The sequence below is a fragment of the Pleurodeles waltl genome, chromosome 1_1, assembly GCF_031143425.1.
Source record: "Pleurodeles waltl isolate 20211129_DDA chromosome 1_1, aPleWal1.hap1.20221129, whole genome shotgun sequence".
In the NCBI taxonomy this organism is placed as follows: domain Eukaryota; kingdom Metazoa; phylum Chordata; class Amphibia; order Caudata; family Salamandridae; genus Pleurodeles; species Pleurodeles waltl.
Window position 1 is genome coordinate 59,755,791 of NC_090436.1, and position 17,736 is coordinate 59,773,526.

A 17,736-nucleotide genomic window follows, 5' to 3' on the forward strand; every position below is an offset into this window, starting at 1 on the left:
TTTAGTAGAGTGTTGTAGAACGTCAGTGTAGTATTGTAGTAGTGTAGTGTTGTAGAGTAGCATCCAGTGAAGTGGCGTAAAGTACAGTGGTGCAAAGTAGATTGTCATTGAGTGCATTGGTTTTGAGTAAAGTAGAGTGGCATAGAGTTCTGTGGCATTGAGTAGTGTGGTGCAGCGTAGAGTGCAGTGGCATAGAGCAGGTTGTTTCACAGTGAAGTGACGTAGACTTGAGTGGTGTAGGGTAGAGTGGAGTGGTGCACGGTAGAAGGCAGGGGTGTAGAGCGGCATAGAGTGCAGTGGTGCAGAATTGATTAGAGTGGTGTAGAATGTAGTGGCATAGATTTAAAGGCCTGTTTACAGAAATCGAGCAATAGAGTAAATAAGGTTTGGGCAACGGATGGGAGGAACTCAAGCTGGACAGCCTAAAGCAAATAGAGCCAGCAAATAGGAAGCAAGCAAATTTGAGTTACAAACCTCAAAGCCAATGGCAAGTAATGGGGGGAATGGATTCTGAGGGAAGTTTTCAGAATATCCCAAAGATATTGTTAGCAAACTAGACAGCTGTGCTGTCTGGTAGGCTCCGACCTAAAAAGGGGTAGCCCTCTGAACTTTCAAATAAGGCTTCGTGGGAACCAATCCAGCTAACGCCTGCATGTTTCTAATTTAGACCAGCAAGGCAATCGAGTATCTCTGAACCCCAATAGAATGTTGGGCACAGGTGGGTTTACTTCGGGTACTGTAAACTTAGGTTTTAGACACTAACCTCAGTGCAAAATTAAAATCAAACTCTCCTGGTCGGCTCTCAGCTGCATTTTGATGCATGAGCTGCACATCCCCAGTCTGTAATAAATACTCAATGTCTTTCTTTGTCTTCTTTTTTTGCCTTTGTTTCTTTCATGAACGTGTCTTATTTAGCCTCTAGACCTGTCCTTAGATTTTCATGTCTCTTCAACGCGTACAACACTGGTTAATGCTCTCTTTAGTATATTTTGGACTATCTTCTGATTTGGAAGCTACCTTTAAAGTGCTTCTGGTTTCTTGCTCTTGACCGATATTGTCTGTTGCTTTGTGGTAGAGATTTTCAGCTCTATATGCAGCCTGTTTGATTTTCTGGGAACCAACATTAATTCTGTTTCCTAATAGGTGAAGCGAATGCTATCCTGGCAAAAGCCAAGGCGAGGGGAGAAGCTATCCAGGTGTTGGCAGAGGCCCTGACAAGTCATGTAAGATTTATCACCCTGAAGAGAGAGAGGAGCAGATGTTTGCTTTCTTGTGTGTCTTTTTCTGATTGTCTTTAGTCTGAAAATATAATATCAGCATCTCATTTCACACAACTGAAGTGTCCCTAGCTGCATCCACATTTTCCACATTTACTGGGCATTGACTGCCTCCTCGCCTTTATCCCTTCACCAAGTGAACACACGTCCTTTTCCAGTTCATTTTCCGAGCACCAATGAGGAACAGCTTCAGAGGTGAATTGTGGCCTGCCTCTAAATTCTGTCTTCATCATTAACTCCACTCCTTATTTGTCCTTCAAAGTGTACAGCCTTCTTCCTGCTAGTGCAGCGACAGCCACCTACTCTGTTGAATTTAGGATAGGGAGGATCACCACTTGTGCAGTCGCGTGACATTGTGAGTTCAGGAGATAGCTGCCTATGTTTGTCGAGTGGTAGTGGGTGGTGAGAGTGCGTCAGTGGTGAAGCTTGCAAGGTGGTGATGGGCTGCGTGGTAGTTGGCTGTCAAGTTGGGCTCATAAAGGAGGGCTAAGGTGGTGTGTATAATTTGTGCCACAGAAGCTGGGATTGAGAAAGAACACCAGATAAGATTTTAATGAGATAATATCCCAGTCTCCATTTTTAGAAGACCTAACTAAAATGGGAAATCAAAGAGTAGAAAAGTAATGTAGGCTTTTCACATTTTTAAAGGCCTATAAATATATGCTTGAATTTTACTGTTTTAGTGACTACTAATTCATGTAACGAAAAGATGCAATTCAACCTCATATCAGGCAGCCATAATAATAAAGCGCCTCCTGGTCATTCAGCTGATGAGCACATTAGCAGGTCAGTCCAAGGGGAATACTTTATATGTTACTCTAGGATTTAATTTTGAGATTATTGGTATGATTTGGAATATTAGAACACACTGGTATGCTGCTTTTCTTGATGCCTGGATGAGAAGATAACTCTAATGATGTCCAGCTGCTTTATTGTAATACCTCTCAGAATGTAGTCATATCACCAGATGGAGTCTGTAATTTCTAGGAGAAAATAGAGACGTGTAATGCACTTAAAGGATATGAATGTTTTGTGTGTTTGTAGTTCTTATCCGTGATTGGGAAACATTTTAGATTTGTTCTCATGTTTTGCCCTCCTTCCTTTCCTAGAACGGCAATGCAGCTGCTTCTCTCACGGTTGCAGAGCAGTATGTGGCAGCTTTCTCTAACCTTGCGAAGGACTCCAACACTATCATATTGCCATCCAACACCGGTGATATCCCAAGCATGGTTACACAGGTAAGGGTGTAGCGCAGTCCTCTCATAGTCCCCTTCCTTCATTCCTTTCCCCTCTCTCCATATTGTCAATACCTGTGTTACAAGATGTGTTATACAAAACATGCTGTGGCATACGACTTCCGAGAAAGAATTTTAGTTCATAAGGTATTCCTTATTACCGGTGATCCTGTAGGATGCCTTTATGCACTTAAGGAATAGTGGTGCAATAGCATAGTCCAGTATCAAAGTAGTTTTATAATGTAGCTTTTGCCGTTATCTGGTCTACCTCATTTTATTACTTTCCAAAATGGAGTTTTCAGATGCCATTGAGGACAGCTATTTTCTTGGGTTTCTGAGCATCCACCTTGGGCCTTAAACTACTGCAGACCTGCCTTCATGCTTTTGGTGCCCGAACTGTGTTAAGTGATCTGCTGCAATGTGGCCAATTGAATGTTCCTGTCTGACTTACATTGGGATGCAAGTTAATGCATGTACCTTGGACCCTTAATCCAGTAGTTTTGTAAACAACGGATAGCGTTTTATACAAGATGCTCAATTCTACTTGGATCCTATGCTGCTGTTATATGGATACATCTGTTTGTTAATTTACAATTATTGCAACATAGAATTTTAGGACCATATAAGAACACTACAGTTGCATCTTAAACTCACCATATCAGTAGAACATGTTGGCAGAGCAAGTGGTCATTGAATTATGTGTAATCACTGTAGGGCCAGAACATGTCATTCCCAGGTAAAAGTCCATAATGCAACATCTTTCATTCTCATTTGTCATTCAGCTCTCGGTTACAGTATTTATGGTTATGCCTATTTTGAGGGTGGAGAGCCTTGGCATGGCACATTTTGATTGATCAAATTGGGCATATGATGGAAGCTTGCTGCATTGGCCTCTGATTGTCTACATAGCAGTACGATGGCGGGCAACTTCTCCATAGCATGTATCTTCTATAACATAATCCACCAGACGCCTGTGAGATGAGGATCAGGTAGCTTCCAAAACTGTGCTATGGACAACCTGGCTGTCAAGTACACGTGTGCCACGATTTTTCCCAACCGGGTTGATGTGGTACATCGCCCTTCTTCGCCACGATTACCTAGTATCTTGACCATTGAGTCAAAATCTAAGGGCAGTTGTGGGAGTCCCAATATTTGTTTGTGGTTCCCGTTCAAGGACAGGTAAACACATGTGGAACATCGTGACTCACTCCCTACAGTCTTTCCAACAAATATCTGATAAATCAAATATTTCCTTTAATCTCTTAGAGGTGTAGTACCGCCTGATTAAGATTTTGTAGGAATTGCTTTTGAATTGTGTACAGATAGAGGATTTGGACCCTGTGTCCCAAACAGTATCCCATTCTTCTAGGGCAGGAGTCTCCAACCAGTCGATCGTGAGCTGCCAGTAGCTTGCAGACACCTTCGTAGTAGCTTGCAGCATTGAGTTTATTTTTAAATAAGTGCAGAGTCACATTTTCCATTTAAAGTTAAGGGAAAGCTGTGTTTATTTTACATTATTATCATCAGCCTGCAGATAGCATTACCTGATAATGAACAGATAATGTCAGATGTATGATCCAGGATGGGGCATAGAGGTGAAGAACTGAAGCACTGAGGTATTTAACTCTTAAATAAAAGTCCTTCTCAACTCCATATTGGAGCATAAGAACAAAATTATGTTTCTGTTTTTAAATGAGAGAACATTAAAATTAAAAAGTTAGCTTAATGATTAAGTTAACCCTTCATTATAATTTTCTCCCAACATGTTGCATTTGCTAACAGCAGGCCTCTTGCTTCCATTGGCTAGTATAAACTGTCAAATATTTATAACTCACAAATAGTTGTTTTTGTAAATGGGAGAAATTTAAAGTGAAGAAAAAAATTTCTATGAAACATTGAGTGCTAATGTTTTTCTCCACTTTCAATTAAGCCAATTAACTCATGTTCTATGAAGCATGTTTCTTCACTGTAAATTCCCCTCCCCCTTAAACAAATAACTGTATTTTTCTGTTATAAATATGGCACCATCTCTACAGGCCACTGGAAGCAAGATGCCTGCTGTTTGTAAATGCAACACTTTGAAATGGGAAAAAATGTAAATGATTTTTATGGAATCCATATAAACATAAAGTTAACTCTTCAGTTTAATTTTCTGTTATTGCAAAGTGTCGCCTTTACACATAGCAGCATCGTGCTCCCAGTGGCTGATAGACACAGTGCATTATTTAGAACTGAAAAATACAGCCAATATTTTAAGTGGGAGAAGTTTAAAGTGCACCGAAATGTTTCATATTATCAACATTTTGGCAGAACATTTTTTTGTAATGGTACCACAAATGGCAAAAGGTATGTCCTTTGCCACAAGTGCATACGACACAGGTTCTCAGTCATCCATACCCATATATCCCATTCATACACATACATGTTCATACGCCCCCAAAGACAAAGTTCTCACTGACATACATGGCAGTCCTGTCATAGTGTCCACAGTCATAGTATTTTGTTCAAACCACAGTATCACATTAGGCTTAAAGTCAAGCTGGGCATGGGGGAGTCTGGTAACGACGCGCAAGTTGCTTCGTTTTCAGTAGCTCACAATGATTCTCACTGATCATAAGGTTCGAGACTCCCACTGTAGGGGAATCTCTGCCTATTTCTGTTTCCTACATGCTCATAACCCAGTGTTTTTACATATGGCTGTTTGCCCATTCCAGAGCTGGTTGTATTTGGGCCGCCATCTGATCTAATGGGCACACCAAGCTCGCCCTCTACTGCTTGGTCACAGCATTGTTTTTCAGGCTATACCTAGAGATTTATAAATCCAGATAAAGCTATTCATTTCCATTTTGTTGTCTGGATAGAAAATGTTTGACATCTTAGAGAGAGGGTCTGAGTCAGATAATATGTCCTGTCGTAAAATTCATCTTGCTGCACACACATGACGCATGTAAGAAATTTCTAGCTGGCCCCAGTGGAAGAGGTCTTTGTATAAGGTTTCTAGCACATGTGATTCTTTGTACTCATATCCTTGACTGAGAGAAGAGGGGAACTCCCAGGTACTTTATTAGGCCTTTAGTGTGAGGTAATCCTGTCTCCTCTAGCGGTTTGATATTGTGCCCCTGAGGGTCAACTATGTTCGTGCTAAAACTTTGGTGAGGCTGATTTAAAATTTTGACACCTTGAATAAAAGTGTTAATTTCATGTACTAAATGAGTTACTGACTGTTCATTCTATTTCAAGAAGCAGGGTATATATCAGTGAACAGTGATGTTTTATGTTATCCAGTACTAATTTGCAAACCCTGGGTTGAGGGACTATTTTGTATTTGCTAAATAAGTGGTTCCATTGATAAAGCAGACACAAGGGTTAATGGGGACACCCCTGTCTGATCCTTCTGGTCAAGATTATGTTTGATTATAATCTTGCATTTATTTTAATCTTGGTGTTTGGGCTTTGGTAAGATACCAGTATGTTTTTTCATGTTCGAGCCAACGCCACTTTGTCCAATAGTTTAGAAAGGAATTTCCATTTATCCCAATTAAGCACCTTCTTGTTTTATCAGCACTATTTAGTATATTGACAGGTAGCCTCATATTATCCAAAGTCTTTCTCTATTTAACAATCTGGCTCGGTGTTCCAAATTTCAAGGCTGTTTGTAGGTACAGAAGGTCAAGCATGCCAAGAAGCACTTTGCCATTGCGTTCTATTAGACCTTTTGCTGAGCTATGGACTGTCAATATGTGCGGCTACCAGAGATGCTCCATGATGCTGCCTGACCTTCAGTAGATGATATGGTGTGTTGGTTAGGGCTTGGATGCTATGGGAAGATTGGTGGTTGATGGCTTCTAATTACAGTTGCAGGATCCTAATCCTCTTTTAACTGAGGAAAGGAGACCTGCATTTTTCTCCCATGCAAAGTCTATGCAGACCACAGCAATGGGGTCCTTGTCTTCCTCCATAGTGTATGGTGAAAAGTATGATGTTACTCATGTGTTTGAGAAAAAGATTTTTCATGCAATGTGAATGTAATACACAGTGTACGAGTCTCCACAACAAACTGATTTCCAGACAAGTTGCCTTCTTGGAATACCTGATAATCTGCATTCCCTTGGTTTCCTGAGCCTCTCCTTCCAAACAATGCGGTGGACTTAAATCTGTGGTTCATCTAACCCGCATTGTCTTCACTCTCTCTGGATCTTCTATTAATGTGTTATCTAGGAGCTCCTTAGAGTGCCTTACCCTAATATACAAAACCCCTTGATCAGCTGGACACAGCCTTTTCACTGCTTCTGCCAAAGGCTGTCTACATTGGCACAGAGAGATGCGTTACCAAAGACCCGGCCCTATTTACTTCGACTCTTAAAGCTGGGAGAGGCACTGCTGCTTCTGTATCCAGCTTTGGAAGTGGGTGCACTGGTAGGTGAGAGAGGAGCAGTAGTAGGCTTTGGGACCAAGAGAACAAAGACAAGCTCCAGCTCTGCCTAGATGACACTTCAGAGGATATCAAAGCCTATGAGACACAAGCGTCTTGCATCTCAGATAGCTAAAATCAACTAAGCTATTACAAAGGTTGCAAACCTGCAGAAATGCAGTCTTGGGCGAATATTGTAAACTGCATTTCCACATCCCGTCCCTTTGTTATCTAGACAAGAGAAGGGGATAGCTGTTCTCCAGGTTAAACGGAACTGGGGGTGTTGTGATCATATTTCTTCATGCAAACAATCCGGGATTGCGGCTGTCTGGTAGGTTCTAGGCAGCGTACGTTTTGCCACCATTGAGTGACGTCCAGCAAATGGCTCGCTCGTTCCCAAGGAACCTGTTCTCCTAGTTAGAAGGGTGGTTCACAGACATAGGTTTCCAGTTTTTTAGCATGTGATGTAAGTTGATTTTAGTCCTTTATCTTTCAGAGAAGGACTTATTTTGTAGCTTAGGAATTTAGTTTGGTCCTGATGAAGCACCAATAGATCCGGATGGACTGTCTCAGGCGCGTAACATGTTGACCTGACCCATCTTAGCTAGAGGGAGAATTTCCTGGTCTAGCTTTTTGCTTTTGTTAGAGTGGTGGTGCATTGTTCACTGTCCACTCTCGAGTGTTTTTAATCTTGACCAAGATCCCTGTTTTTCTAATTAAATCTGAATTCATGTTGAGGTTCTTGAGTCAATTTTACCCCTCTTTTTTCCTGCTCCCCTCCTTTAGCAGACTTACTTTATCCCTATTGGATTTCATCACGGCACCTTCTCCATTTTATAAAAGATCTCCGGCAAGAGCCCCCCGGTGGGGCCCGTCAGACATTGCAGCACCAGTATGACGAGGAGCTAGCCCTATGATGAAACATGACATCCAATGGATGTCTGAGGGCTCTTGCTTCTAAAAATAGAAGTGTCCTTGATACCTGTGCCACATATCCATTTTTCAATCCCTTTTTTTTCAATCTTTTTGCATTTTTTCTTTGTTGACGAACTGTGTACCTTTTTGATTGACATAAGTTAGGGAGACTGTACACTGGACCTGATAAAATCTCCCTGTCCCTCCTTTGTTTTGTTTGTCATAATTTTTCATGCCCTGGATGAGACGTACTGCAGCAAATAAAATGCACGTAGAATGCCAGAGTGGAGCAAGGTGTTTGCACCATCCAGATGTTACAGTTTGAGGGCTTGAACAGCAGTTTCACTTCCTTTAGAAGAGAGAGCTAGTACCACACTGCCTCTGCAAAAAAAAAAAAAAAAAAAAACACACAATGTGTTTCTTCAGGGTGAGATTAGTGTCCCACTGAATCAAAGTGACTTCACTTTCAGTGAAAGTTGGCAATCGAGGTTCATGTCATTGTGTGGTTTATTATTCTTGGTAAATAAGTAGAGTTCTTTATCATCAGCATATTGGGGAATCTTGTTGCTGTTATCTGTGATACCATGGATGGCAGCTGTGCAGTGTGGAACAGTGCAATCCCCGAATTCGAAACAGACAGGAAAATGGCATGCTGCTTGGAATTTTTAGCCATATATTGTCCATATATTGGCTGAGTGTGCTATTATTTATCGATATTGTCTTGAACAATTCTCAGAAGTCAAGGACATATGTTAATTCATGGTGGGCCTTTTCACAACTGTGATACTTTTGGGTTTAATGATGGAATAATTTCTCGATTTAGGACATCTGTGCTGAATTAACTCCATTTCTAATTGATGGACTTTTTTTACATCAGTACTTGCCAAATGCCTTATTAGAGAGCTTTGAGTTGTGGATTAACACCCTACACGATAAGTGTGCCATGGCGGAAGTAGTGTATGTGGAGCACTTGTTTTGAAGGGTTTATTAGGAGGTCTGTGCTACTTAAGAGTATTGCACTGTAGCTGTATTCATACACCGTTTGAGGGCCGTGACCAGGCCAAAAGCTCACTGTGTGTTTGGGGGTGGCACTGCTGGGTGAGTGCTTGACTCAGAGTGTGGCTTATATGTGAAGATGTTTGGTGTGCTGCTTGCCTGACAAGCTTGACTGGAAAAGTGCTCCAATTGTTTACCCACTTTGCTTTCTGGTTTAATTTGCAAAATGAAAAATTACTGCAAATAGTAGATGGGATTCAGGAGGAAGGGAAAGGGGAGATGGCAAAGATGGGCACAGGTATATCACATCAGGCCCATTGTGTATGGGCATTGTATAATTTAATTGCAAATCAGTTGTTGCTTAGTACATTGAAAGCATTTCACGTTTATATAATTTTATGTATTTAAATCTTTCTCAACTAAGGCTTTACAGTTTAAGGTGTATTTGAGGAATCCAACTTACGTATGCCAGAGCTCCTTGTACCCTCTGCCTGATAGCGTCCAGGTGGTTTACTGTTCGTCTCTCGAGTTCAGAAGAGAATCCATTCTTTCTCATACTTTAGTAGCCTATCTTGTAGTACAGCTGTACATTTTTCTATTGCACTTCATTGTCACATTTTAGCCCACCATAGCTGTTTCGGTGGGGAGGTGAGGTGACTTCCACCTGAGCTTTAGGTAATCTACCTGCGAGTAACCGGGATGTGACCAGGCGGCTGAGGTGAGACATCAGTTGGCATTTTCCTTCATCACTCATGTAATCTAAAAGCTGTATGAGCGAATCTATTACGTTTGTCATTCGTGTTAGGCATCATAAACTTTTGGATGTTTACCCAGGGGTGCTTCATTAGTAGACAGAACCATCGCTTGTGTTCTAGTATGCCTCCCGGGCCACACCGTAGTATCCAAGGTATATGTATGTTATTGGTAAGCATAGGCAGAATGTAGTCACTGTTCTAATCTGGAATGGAATGGAGTCATGTAAAAATGTTAGAATGACAGCAGGCTCTTGAGAGAACTGAGAGACAGTTGGAGAGTGGATGGGACCTTCAGTGTTCAATAAACTTATCCTCCTGCTATCCTCATTTGTTCATGGATTTCTTTATGGGAGACCAAATTGTTACACCGTTTCCAACAGACAGCTGAAGTGTTCTTAATTGCGCTCAACCTTTCAGCACCCAGAACATAGTTTTTAATTCTCTCTTCCATTGTTAGGGACAGATTTGTTTCACATCTCTGCCTGCACTTGAGATTGCGGGTAATGGCTGATATACTGATAGCTTTACATAACATGGAGTCACCACTTCAGGTTATTACCTTTTCAAATAGCTCCTGTGGTAGGAGTGTTTTCTAGTTGCCCCTTCTCTGCATACAGGGGTTGTTGCGCCTCATTTAGGATAGCCTAGTTCATAATGTGCAGCCTAATGGAATAACTGAACATAGCAGTTCGATGGCATCTGTCGCTGTAGATACGCATGTTTTGCATAGCTCGCCATCTGGTGTTGGGTCGGAGTGTTACAAGTTGTTTTTCTTCGAAGAAGTCTTTCGAGTCACGGGACCGAGTGACTCCTCCTTTTGTCTCCATTGCGCATGGGCGTCGACTCCATCTTCGATTGTTTTTTTTCCGCCATCGGGTTCGGACGTGTTCCTGTCGCTCCGAGTTTCGGAACGGAAAAACAGCTAAATTTCGGAAGATTTTCGTCGGTATTGTTGCGTTCGGAATCGGCGTAGTCAGAATCAACACCGCATCGAAGATCGAAGAGCTCCGGAGCCCTTCGGGGTAGTTTTCGATCCCCGTCGGGGCCTGCTCGGCCCGACCGCGTGTAGAAGAACGCCGATGGAACGGACCCCGTTCCGTTTCTGTCCCAAATGCCACAAAAAATACCCCTATTCAGACCAACACTTGGTCTGTAACCTGTGCCTATCACCTGAGCACAGTGAAGACACCTGCGAGGCCTGTCGTGCGTTCCGGTCCCGAAAAACACTCCGAGACCGTTGAGCAAGAAGACTTCAAATGGCGTCCACGCCGACAGCGCACCGAGAGTTCGAGGTACAGGAAGAGGAAGAAACCTTTTCGATACACGAGTCGGACTCTGAGGAATTCGACGATCCACGAACCGTGAGTAAGACGTCGAAAACCACGCATAAGAAGATTGTCAAGGCCCAGGGGACGCCACTGCCACCAGGCCATGGCTCCACCCATAAATTCGGTGACCGACCGTCGGCACCGAAAAAGGCCCAATCAGTGCCGAGACCGTCCGACTCCGGTCGAGACACCGGCACGCAGCCTTCTCGGGACCGAGAAAGTGCTGGAGACATACATCGACACCGAGATAGCGGTGTAGACACGGCTCGACGCCGAGACAGCGGCACCGATGAAGATCGACGCCGAGATGTTTCGACTCCGACAAAGAAAAAAGCCACCTCGGAGCCGAAAAAAGATGCAGACAGGGTTTCGGTGCCGAAACAACCTGCAACCGACCCAGTTTCAGGCTCTTATACCGAAGAGCAATCAATGACCTCCCAAATGCGAAAGCATAGGTTTGAGGAAGACCTGCAATCCACCGATGTAGACCATACGCAGAAACGTATTTTTATACAGCAGGGGACAGGAAAGATAAGCACCCTTCCCCCTATTAGGAGAAAGAGAAGACTGGAATTTCAAACTGACCAAACACCACAAACAAAAATGGTGAAAAGGGTTACTCCGCCACCCTCTCCTCCACCTATAATTCACGTCTCGCCAGCACAAACTCCATCACATTCCCCGGCTCACACCACCATGAGCCAAGGTGACCAGGATCAGGACGCATGGGACTTATACGACGCCCCTGTGTCAGATAACAGTCCGGAGGCATACCCTACAAAGCCATCACCACCAGAGGACAGTACTGCATATTCTCAGGTGGTGGCTAGAGCAGCACAATTCCACAATGTAAGCCTCCACTCAGAACAAGTCGAGGATGACTTTCTATTCAACACCCTCTCTGCCACCCACAGCTCCAAAGCCTGCCTATGCTCCCTGGTATGCTTCGGCACGCAAAAGACATCTTTAAGGAGCCGGTCAAAAGTAGGGCAATCACACCAAGGGTGGAAAAAAAGTATAAAGCGCCTCCTACAGACCCTATTTTCATAACTTCGCAGCTGCCACCAGATTCTGTCGTTGTAGGAGCAGCTAGGAAAAGGGCCAACTCCCACACATCTGGGGACACACCACCCCCAGATAAGGAAAGCCGCAAGTTCGATGCAGCTGGAAAGAGAGTCGCAGCACAAGCTGCAAACCAGTGGCGCATCGCTAACTCACAGGCACTTCTTGCGCGCTATGACAGAGCCCATTGGGATGAGATGCAACATCTCATTGAACATCTACCCAAAGACCTACAAAAGAGGGCAAAGCAAGTGGTTGAAGAAGGACAGAACATTTCAAACAACCAGATACGCTTCTCCATGGACGCAGCAGACACAGCTGCAAGAACAATAAATACATCTGTGACCATCAGAAGGCATGCATGGCTACGAACGTCTGGGTTTAAACCAGAGATTCAGCAGGCAGTTCTCAATATGCCATTCAACGAAAAAGAATTGTTCGGTCCAGAAGTGGACACGGCGATTGAGAAACTTAAAAAGGACACGGACACTGCTAAAGCCATGGGCGCACTCTACTCCCCGCAGAGCAGAGGAAATTACAGCACCTTCCGCAAAACACCCTTTAGAGGGGGGTTTCGGGGTCAGGCCACACAAGCCAGCACCTCACAGGCAACACCATCCAGTTACCAGGGACAGTACAGGGGAGGCTTTCGGGGCCAATATAGAGGAGGGCAATTCCCTAGGAATAGGGGAAAATTTCAAAGCCCCAAAACCCCTACAACTAAGCAGTGACTCACATGTCACTCACCCCCTCCACACAACACCAGTGGGGGGAAGAATAGGTCATTATTACAAAGCATGGGAGGAAATCACTACAGACACTTGGGTTCTAGCAATTATCCAAAATGGTTATTGCATAGAATTTCTACAATTCCCTCCAAACATACCACCAAGAGCACAAAATTTATCAAAACATCATTCCGAGCTCCTGGAGATAGAAGTTCAAGCACTATTGCAAAAGAACGCAATCGAGTTAGTACCAAACACACAAATAAACACAGGAGTTTATTCACTGTACTTCTTAATACCAAAGAAGGACAAAACGCTAAGACCAATCCTAGACCTAAGAATACTAAACACATACATCAAATCAGACCACTTTCACATGGTCACACTACAAGAAGTGTTACCATTGCTGAAACTACACGACAACATGACCACATTAGACCTCAAAGACGCGTATTTCCATATACCATTACATCCATCGCACAGGAAATACCTAAGGTTTGTATTCAAAGGAATACACTACCAATTCAAGGTACTGCCTTTCAGTTTAACAACCGCACCAAGAGTCTTTACCAAATTTCTAGCAGTAGTCGCTGCACACATCAGAAGGCAGCAAATACATGTATTCCCGTATCTAGACGACTGGCTAATCAAGACCCATTCGTTAATAACGTGCTCACACCACACAAATCAAATCATACAAACCCTCTACAAACTAGGGTTCACAGTCAACTTCGCAAAATCCAACATTCTGCTGCGCAAGGTACAACAATACCTAGGAGCCATAATAAACACAACAATAGGAGTAGCCACTCCAAGCCCACAAAGAATTCAAAATTTCAACATCATACAACGCATGTATCCAACACAGAAAATACAAGCAAAGATGATATTACAACTCCTAGGCATGATGTCTTCATGCATAGCCATTGTCCCAAACGCAAGACTGCACATGAGGCCCTTACAACAGTGCCTAGCATCACAGTGGTCACAAGCACAGGGTCACCTTACAGATCTGGTGTTAATAGACCGCCAAACTTACCTCTCGCTTCTATGGTGGAACAATATAAATTTAAACAAAGGGCGGCCTTTCCAAGACCCAGTGCCACAATACGTAATAACAACAGATGCTTCCATGACAGGGTGGGGAGCACACCTCGATCAACACAGCATACAAGGACAATGGAACATACATCAAACAAAACTGCATATAAATCACCTAGAACTGCTAGCAGTTTTTCAAGCACTAAAGGCTTTTCAACCAATAATAGTTCACAAATACATTCTCGTCAAAACAGACAACATGACAACAATGTATTATCTAAACAAACAAGGGGGGACGCACTCAACGCAATTGAGCCTGCTGGCACAAAAGATATGGCGTTGGGCAATTCACAACCAAATTCGCCTAATAGCACAATTTATCCCAGGAATTCAGAATCAACTCGCAGACAATCTCTCTCGAGATCACCAACAGGTCCACGAATGGGAAATTCACCCCCAAATTCTGAACACTTACTTCACGCTCTGGGGAACACCTCAAATAGACTTGTTTGCGACAAAAGAGAACGCAAAATGCCAAAACTTCGCATCCAGATACCCACACAGGCAGTCCCACGGCAATGCCCTATGGATCAACTGGTCAGGGATATTTGCCTACGCTTTTCCTCCTCGCCCTCTCCTTCCTTATCTGGTAAACAAACTCAGTCAAAACAAACTCAAACTCATATTAATAGCACCAACTTGGGCAAGGCAACCCTGGTACACAATGCTGCTAGACCTATCAGTAGTACCCCACATCAAACTGCCCAACAGGCCGGATCTGTTAACACAACACAACCAAACGATCAGACACCCAGATCCAGCATCGCTGAATCTAGCAATCTGGCTCCTGAAATCCTAGAATTCGGACACTTACAACTTACCCAAGAATGTATGGAAGTCATAAAGCAAGCCAGAAGGCCATCCACCAGGCACTGCTATGCCAGTAAATGGAAGAGGTTTGTTTGCTACTGCCATATTAATCAAATCCAACCATTACACGCAACCCCAAAACATGTAGTGGGTTACTTGCTTCACTTACAAAAATCTAACCTAGCTTTCTCTTCCATTAAAATACACCTTGCAGCAATATCTGCATACCTGCAGCCTACCTATTCAACTTCCCTATATAGGATACCAGTCATTAAAGCATTCATGGAGGGCCTTAAAAGAATTATTCCACCAAGAACACCACCTGTTCCTTCATGGAACCTAAATGTTGTCTTAACTAGACTTATGGGTCCACCTTTTGAACCCATGCACTCCTGCGAAATACAGTTCCTAACATGGAAGGTTGCATTTCTCATCGCCATTACCTCTCTAAGAAGAGTAAGCGAGATTCAGGCGTTTACAATACAAGAACCTTTTATACAACTACACAAAAATAAGGTCGTCCTAAGGACTAATCCTAAATTTCTACCAAAAGTTATTTCTCCGTTCCATCTAAATCAAACAGTGGAACTTCCAGTGTTCTTCCCACAGCCAGATTCCGTAGCTGAGAGGGCACTACATATTACATTGACAGAACAAAGAGCATCAGGAAAACTAAACAGCTATTTATTGCATTCCAAAAACCTCATGCAGGAAACCCAATATCAAAACAAGGTATAGCCAGATGGATAGTTAAATGCATCCAAATCTGCAACCTTAAAGCTAAACGACAACTGCCCATTACACCAAGGGCACACTCAACCAGAAAGAAAGGTGCTACCATGGCCTTTCTAGGAAACATCCCAATGCAAGAAATATGTAAGGCAGCCACATGGTCTACGCCTCACACATTCACCAAGCACTACTGTGTAGACGTGTTATCCGCACAACAAGCCACAGTAGGTCAAGCCGTATTAAGAACATTGTTTCAGACTACTCCCACTCCTACAGGCTGAGCCACCGCTTTGGGGAGATAACTGCTTACTAGTCTATGCAAAACATGCGTATCTACAGCGACAGATGCCATCGAACTGAAAATGTCACTTACCCAGTGTACATCTGTTCGTGGCATCAGTCGCTGTAGATTCGCATGTGCCCACCCGCCTCCCCGGGAGCCTGTAGCAGTTCGGAAGGTACCTTCAACTATTTGTATATATATTAATTTAACCTTAAATAGGTACATACTTAGTCACTCCATTGCATGGGCACTATTACTACAATACAACTCCTACCTCACCCTCTGCGGGGAAAAACAATCGAAGATGGAGTCGACGCCCATGCGCAATGGAGACAAAAGGAGGAGTCACTCGGTCCCGTGACTCGAAAGACTTCTTCGAAGAAAAACAACTTGTAACACTCCGACCCAACACCAGATGGCGAGCTATGCAAAACATGCGAATCTACAGCGACTGATGCCACGAACAGATGTACACTGGGTAAGTGACATTTTCATTCTCTGTCATGGACCACTCGCTTTTTGTATAAGTCTTCCAGCATTAATTATCTCTCTGAGCCACAGCTTAAAGGTCACATCCCTCTACCCAGGTTCAAAAACTGGGATGTATATTGTGGGGAGGGAAGGTGCTCAGATGCATACCCCACACTATTGTGGTCCAGTGATTGATTAGGTGTCTTGTGGGGGGGGGGCGGATCCATGATGGTGCCGGAGACAGACGCTCCTTGATTGAGCTCTGTCCTGGCCCGAAGAAATCCTGCAACGACATCCGCATGCCTCCCAGTGCGGGCCCTGGGGCTGCGGAGAGAAGCTGATGAACCTCCACCGAAACAGCACAGGCGGTGACAAGCGTGGAGGTGCCATCAGAGAGGGCTGAGTTCGACCAGCCTTTCGGGCTGGTCAGCCTGGTGGCTCTGTGGCCTGTGACACCTTGGGGAGGAGAGCCGCCGAAGCCCGGGAGATGACAGGCAGGTCTCCCGGTTTGAAAGAGACTGAATCTGCCCCGGCCTGATCGTGTGAAGAGGGGCAGGTTAAGAGGAGGCAGGGGAGATTGGTAGAGGGCCCCGGTGTGGGCCGTACGTGAGAGGGGGAAGAAAAGCGAGGTGTGGATCTGGTGCCACCCCAAGTTTGTCGGCAAGATCGTGCTGGAGGGGAATATGGGGCATCCGAACAGGGCGCTTCACTGTAAGCCAAACCCCCTTCCCCCCCACACACACACTCAGTAAGGTGGGAGGCGGTCACTCCCGCTGAGGGCCTAGCGGCCTGCAGCGCCATCAGTGGCGCAGAAGGAGAGATGGGGGTGGGCGGTCTCTCTCCCCTCCCCACCAACCCCTTTTGAGGTCTTGAGAGTAGCGGTGCCGAGGGGGGTCGAGGTACTGCTCGGCTGGACCTCACCCGTGGAGAGCTTGGAGACTGCGCACGGAGGGAAAGATGTAGGTGTGACTGGTGCCCCCTGAGTTCACCGGTGAGATCGCACTGGGGGAGAGCTCCGGGACAGGTCAAAGTAGGCATGGGTAATCCCCCCCCCCCCCCCCCCTCCAAACCACCACCATCCCTGGAGCGGAGGGGTCTGTCTTGTAGCGCCATCTAGGGGTCGTGACTCCCTGTGGAGCACAAAAGCCTGTGACATGGGCCATAACGCTGGCGATGGAGTAGTGTGTTGCCGGGCTCGCTTCCTCCTCTCTCCCATCCCGGGGGACCCTGATGCCCCTTGAAGCCGAGTCGCCTGGGGAAACCACTTCTGGAGCGATATTCGGGACCATGCTGTGCTCCTTGGGTCTTTGTTGTGGCCTGGTCACCAGGGCTGCACAGAGGGGAGATAGCCCCAGCCTGAGAGCAGCTAGCTGATGGTCGACTCCCAGGGTTTCTGAAGGAGGCAGTGAGTTATAAGGGACAGTATGGCGAGAGATAAGGAACCCAAGCCGCCCATACAAGAATGCATGGACCGATATACGAGGCTGGTGACCCCGCTGCCGCTGGCCCAGGACTCTCTGGTGGTACCAGATAATGCTGCTCTCCTGTCGGCAATCCAGTCCTCCAGAGAGGCCCTGGAGGGACGTGTGGGAGAGGTGCGCTCCGAGGTCTCCTTTTTGCGTCAAGACATCC

General features: G+C 44.8%; 1 protein-coding gene across 1 annotated transcript in view; it reads left to right on the top strand.

Annotated features, from left to right (window-relative positions):
* STOML2 (stomatin like 2) overlaps positions 1-17,736 on the top strand; it is a 74,196-nt gene that overhangs the window by 49,475 nt on the left and 6,985 nt on the right. The window contains exons 8-9 of the mRNA XM_069212514.1: positions 1,144-1,223; positions 2,387-2,515. Coding sequence (XP_069068615.1) covers positions 1,144-1,223; positions 2,387-2,515 — 209 coding nt within the window. The remainder of the gene's footprint in view (positions 1-1,143; positions 1,224-2,386; positions 2,516-17,736) is intronic.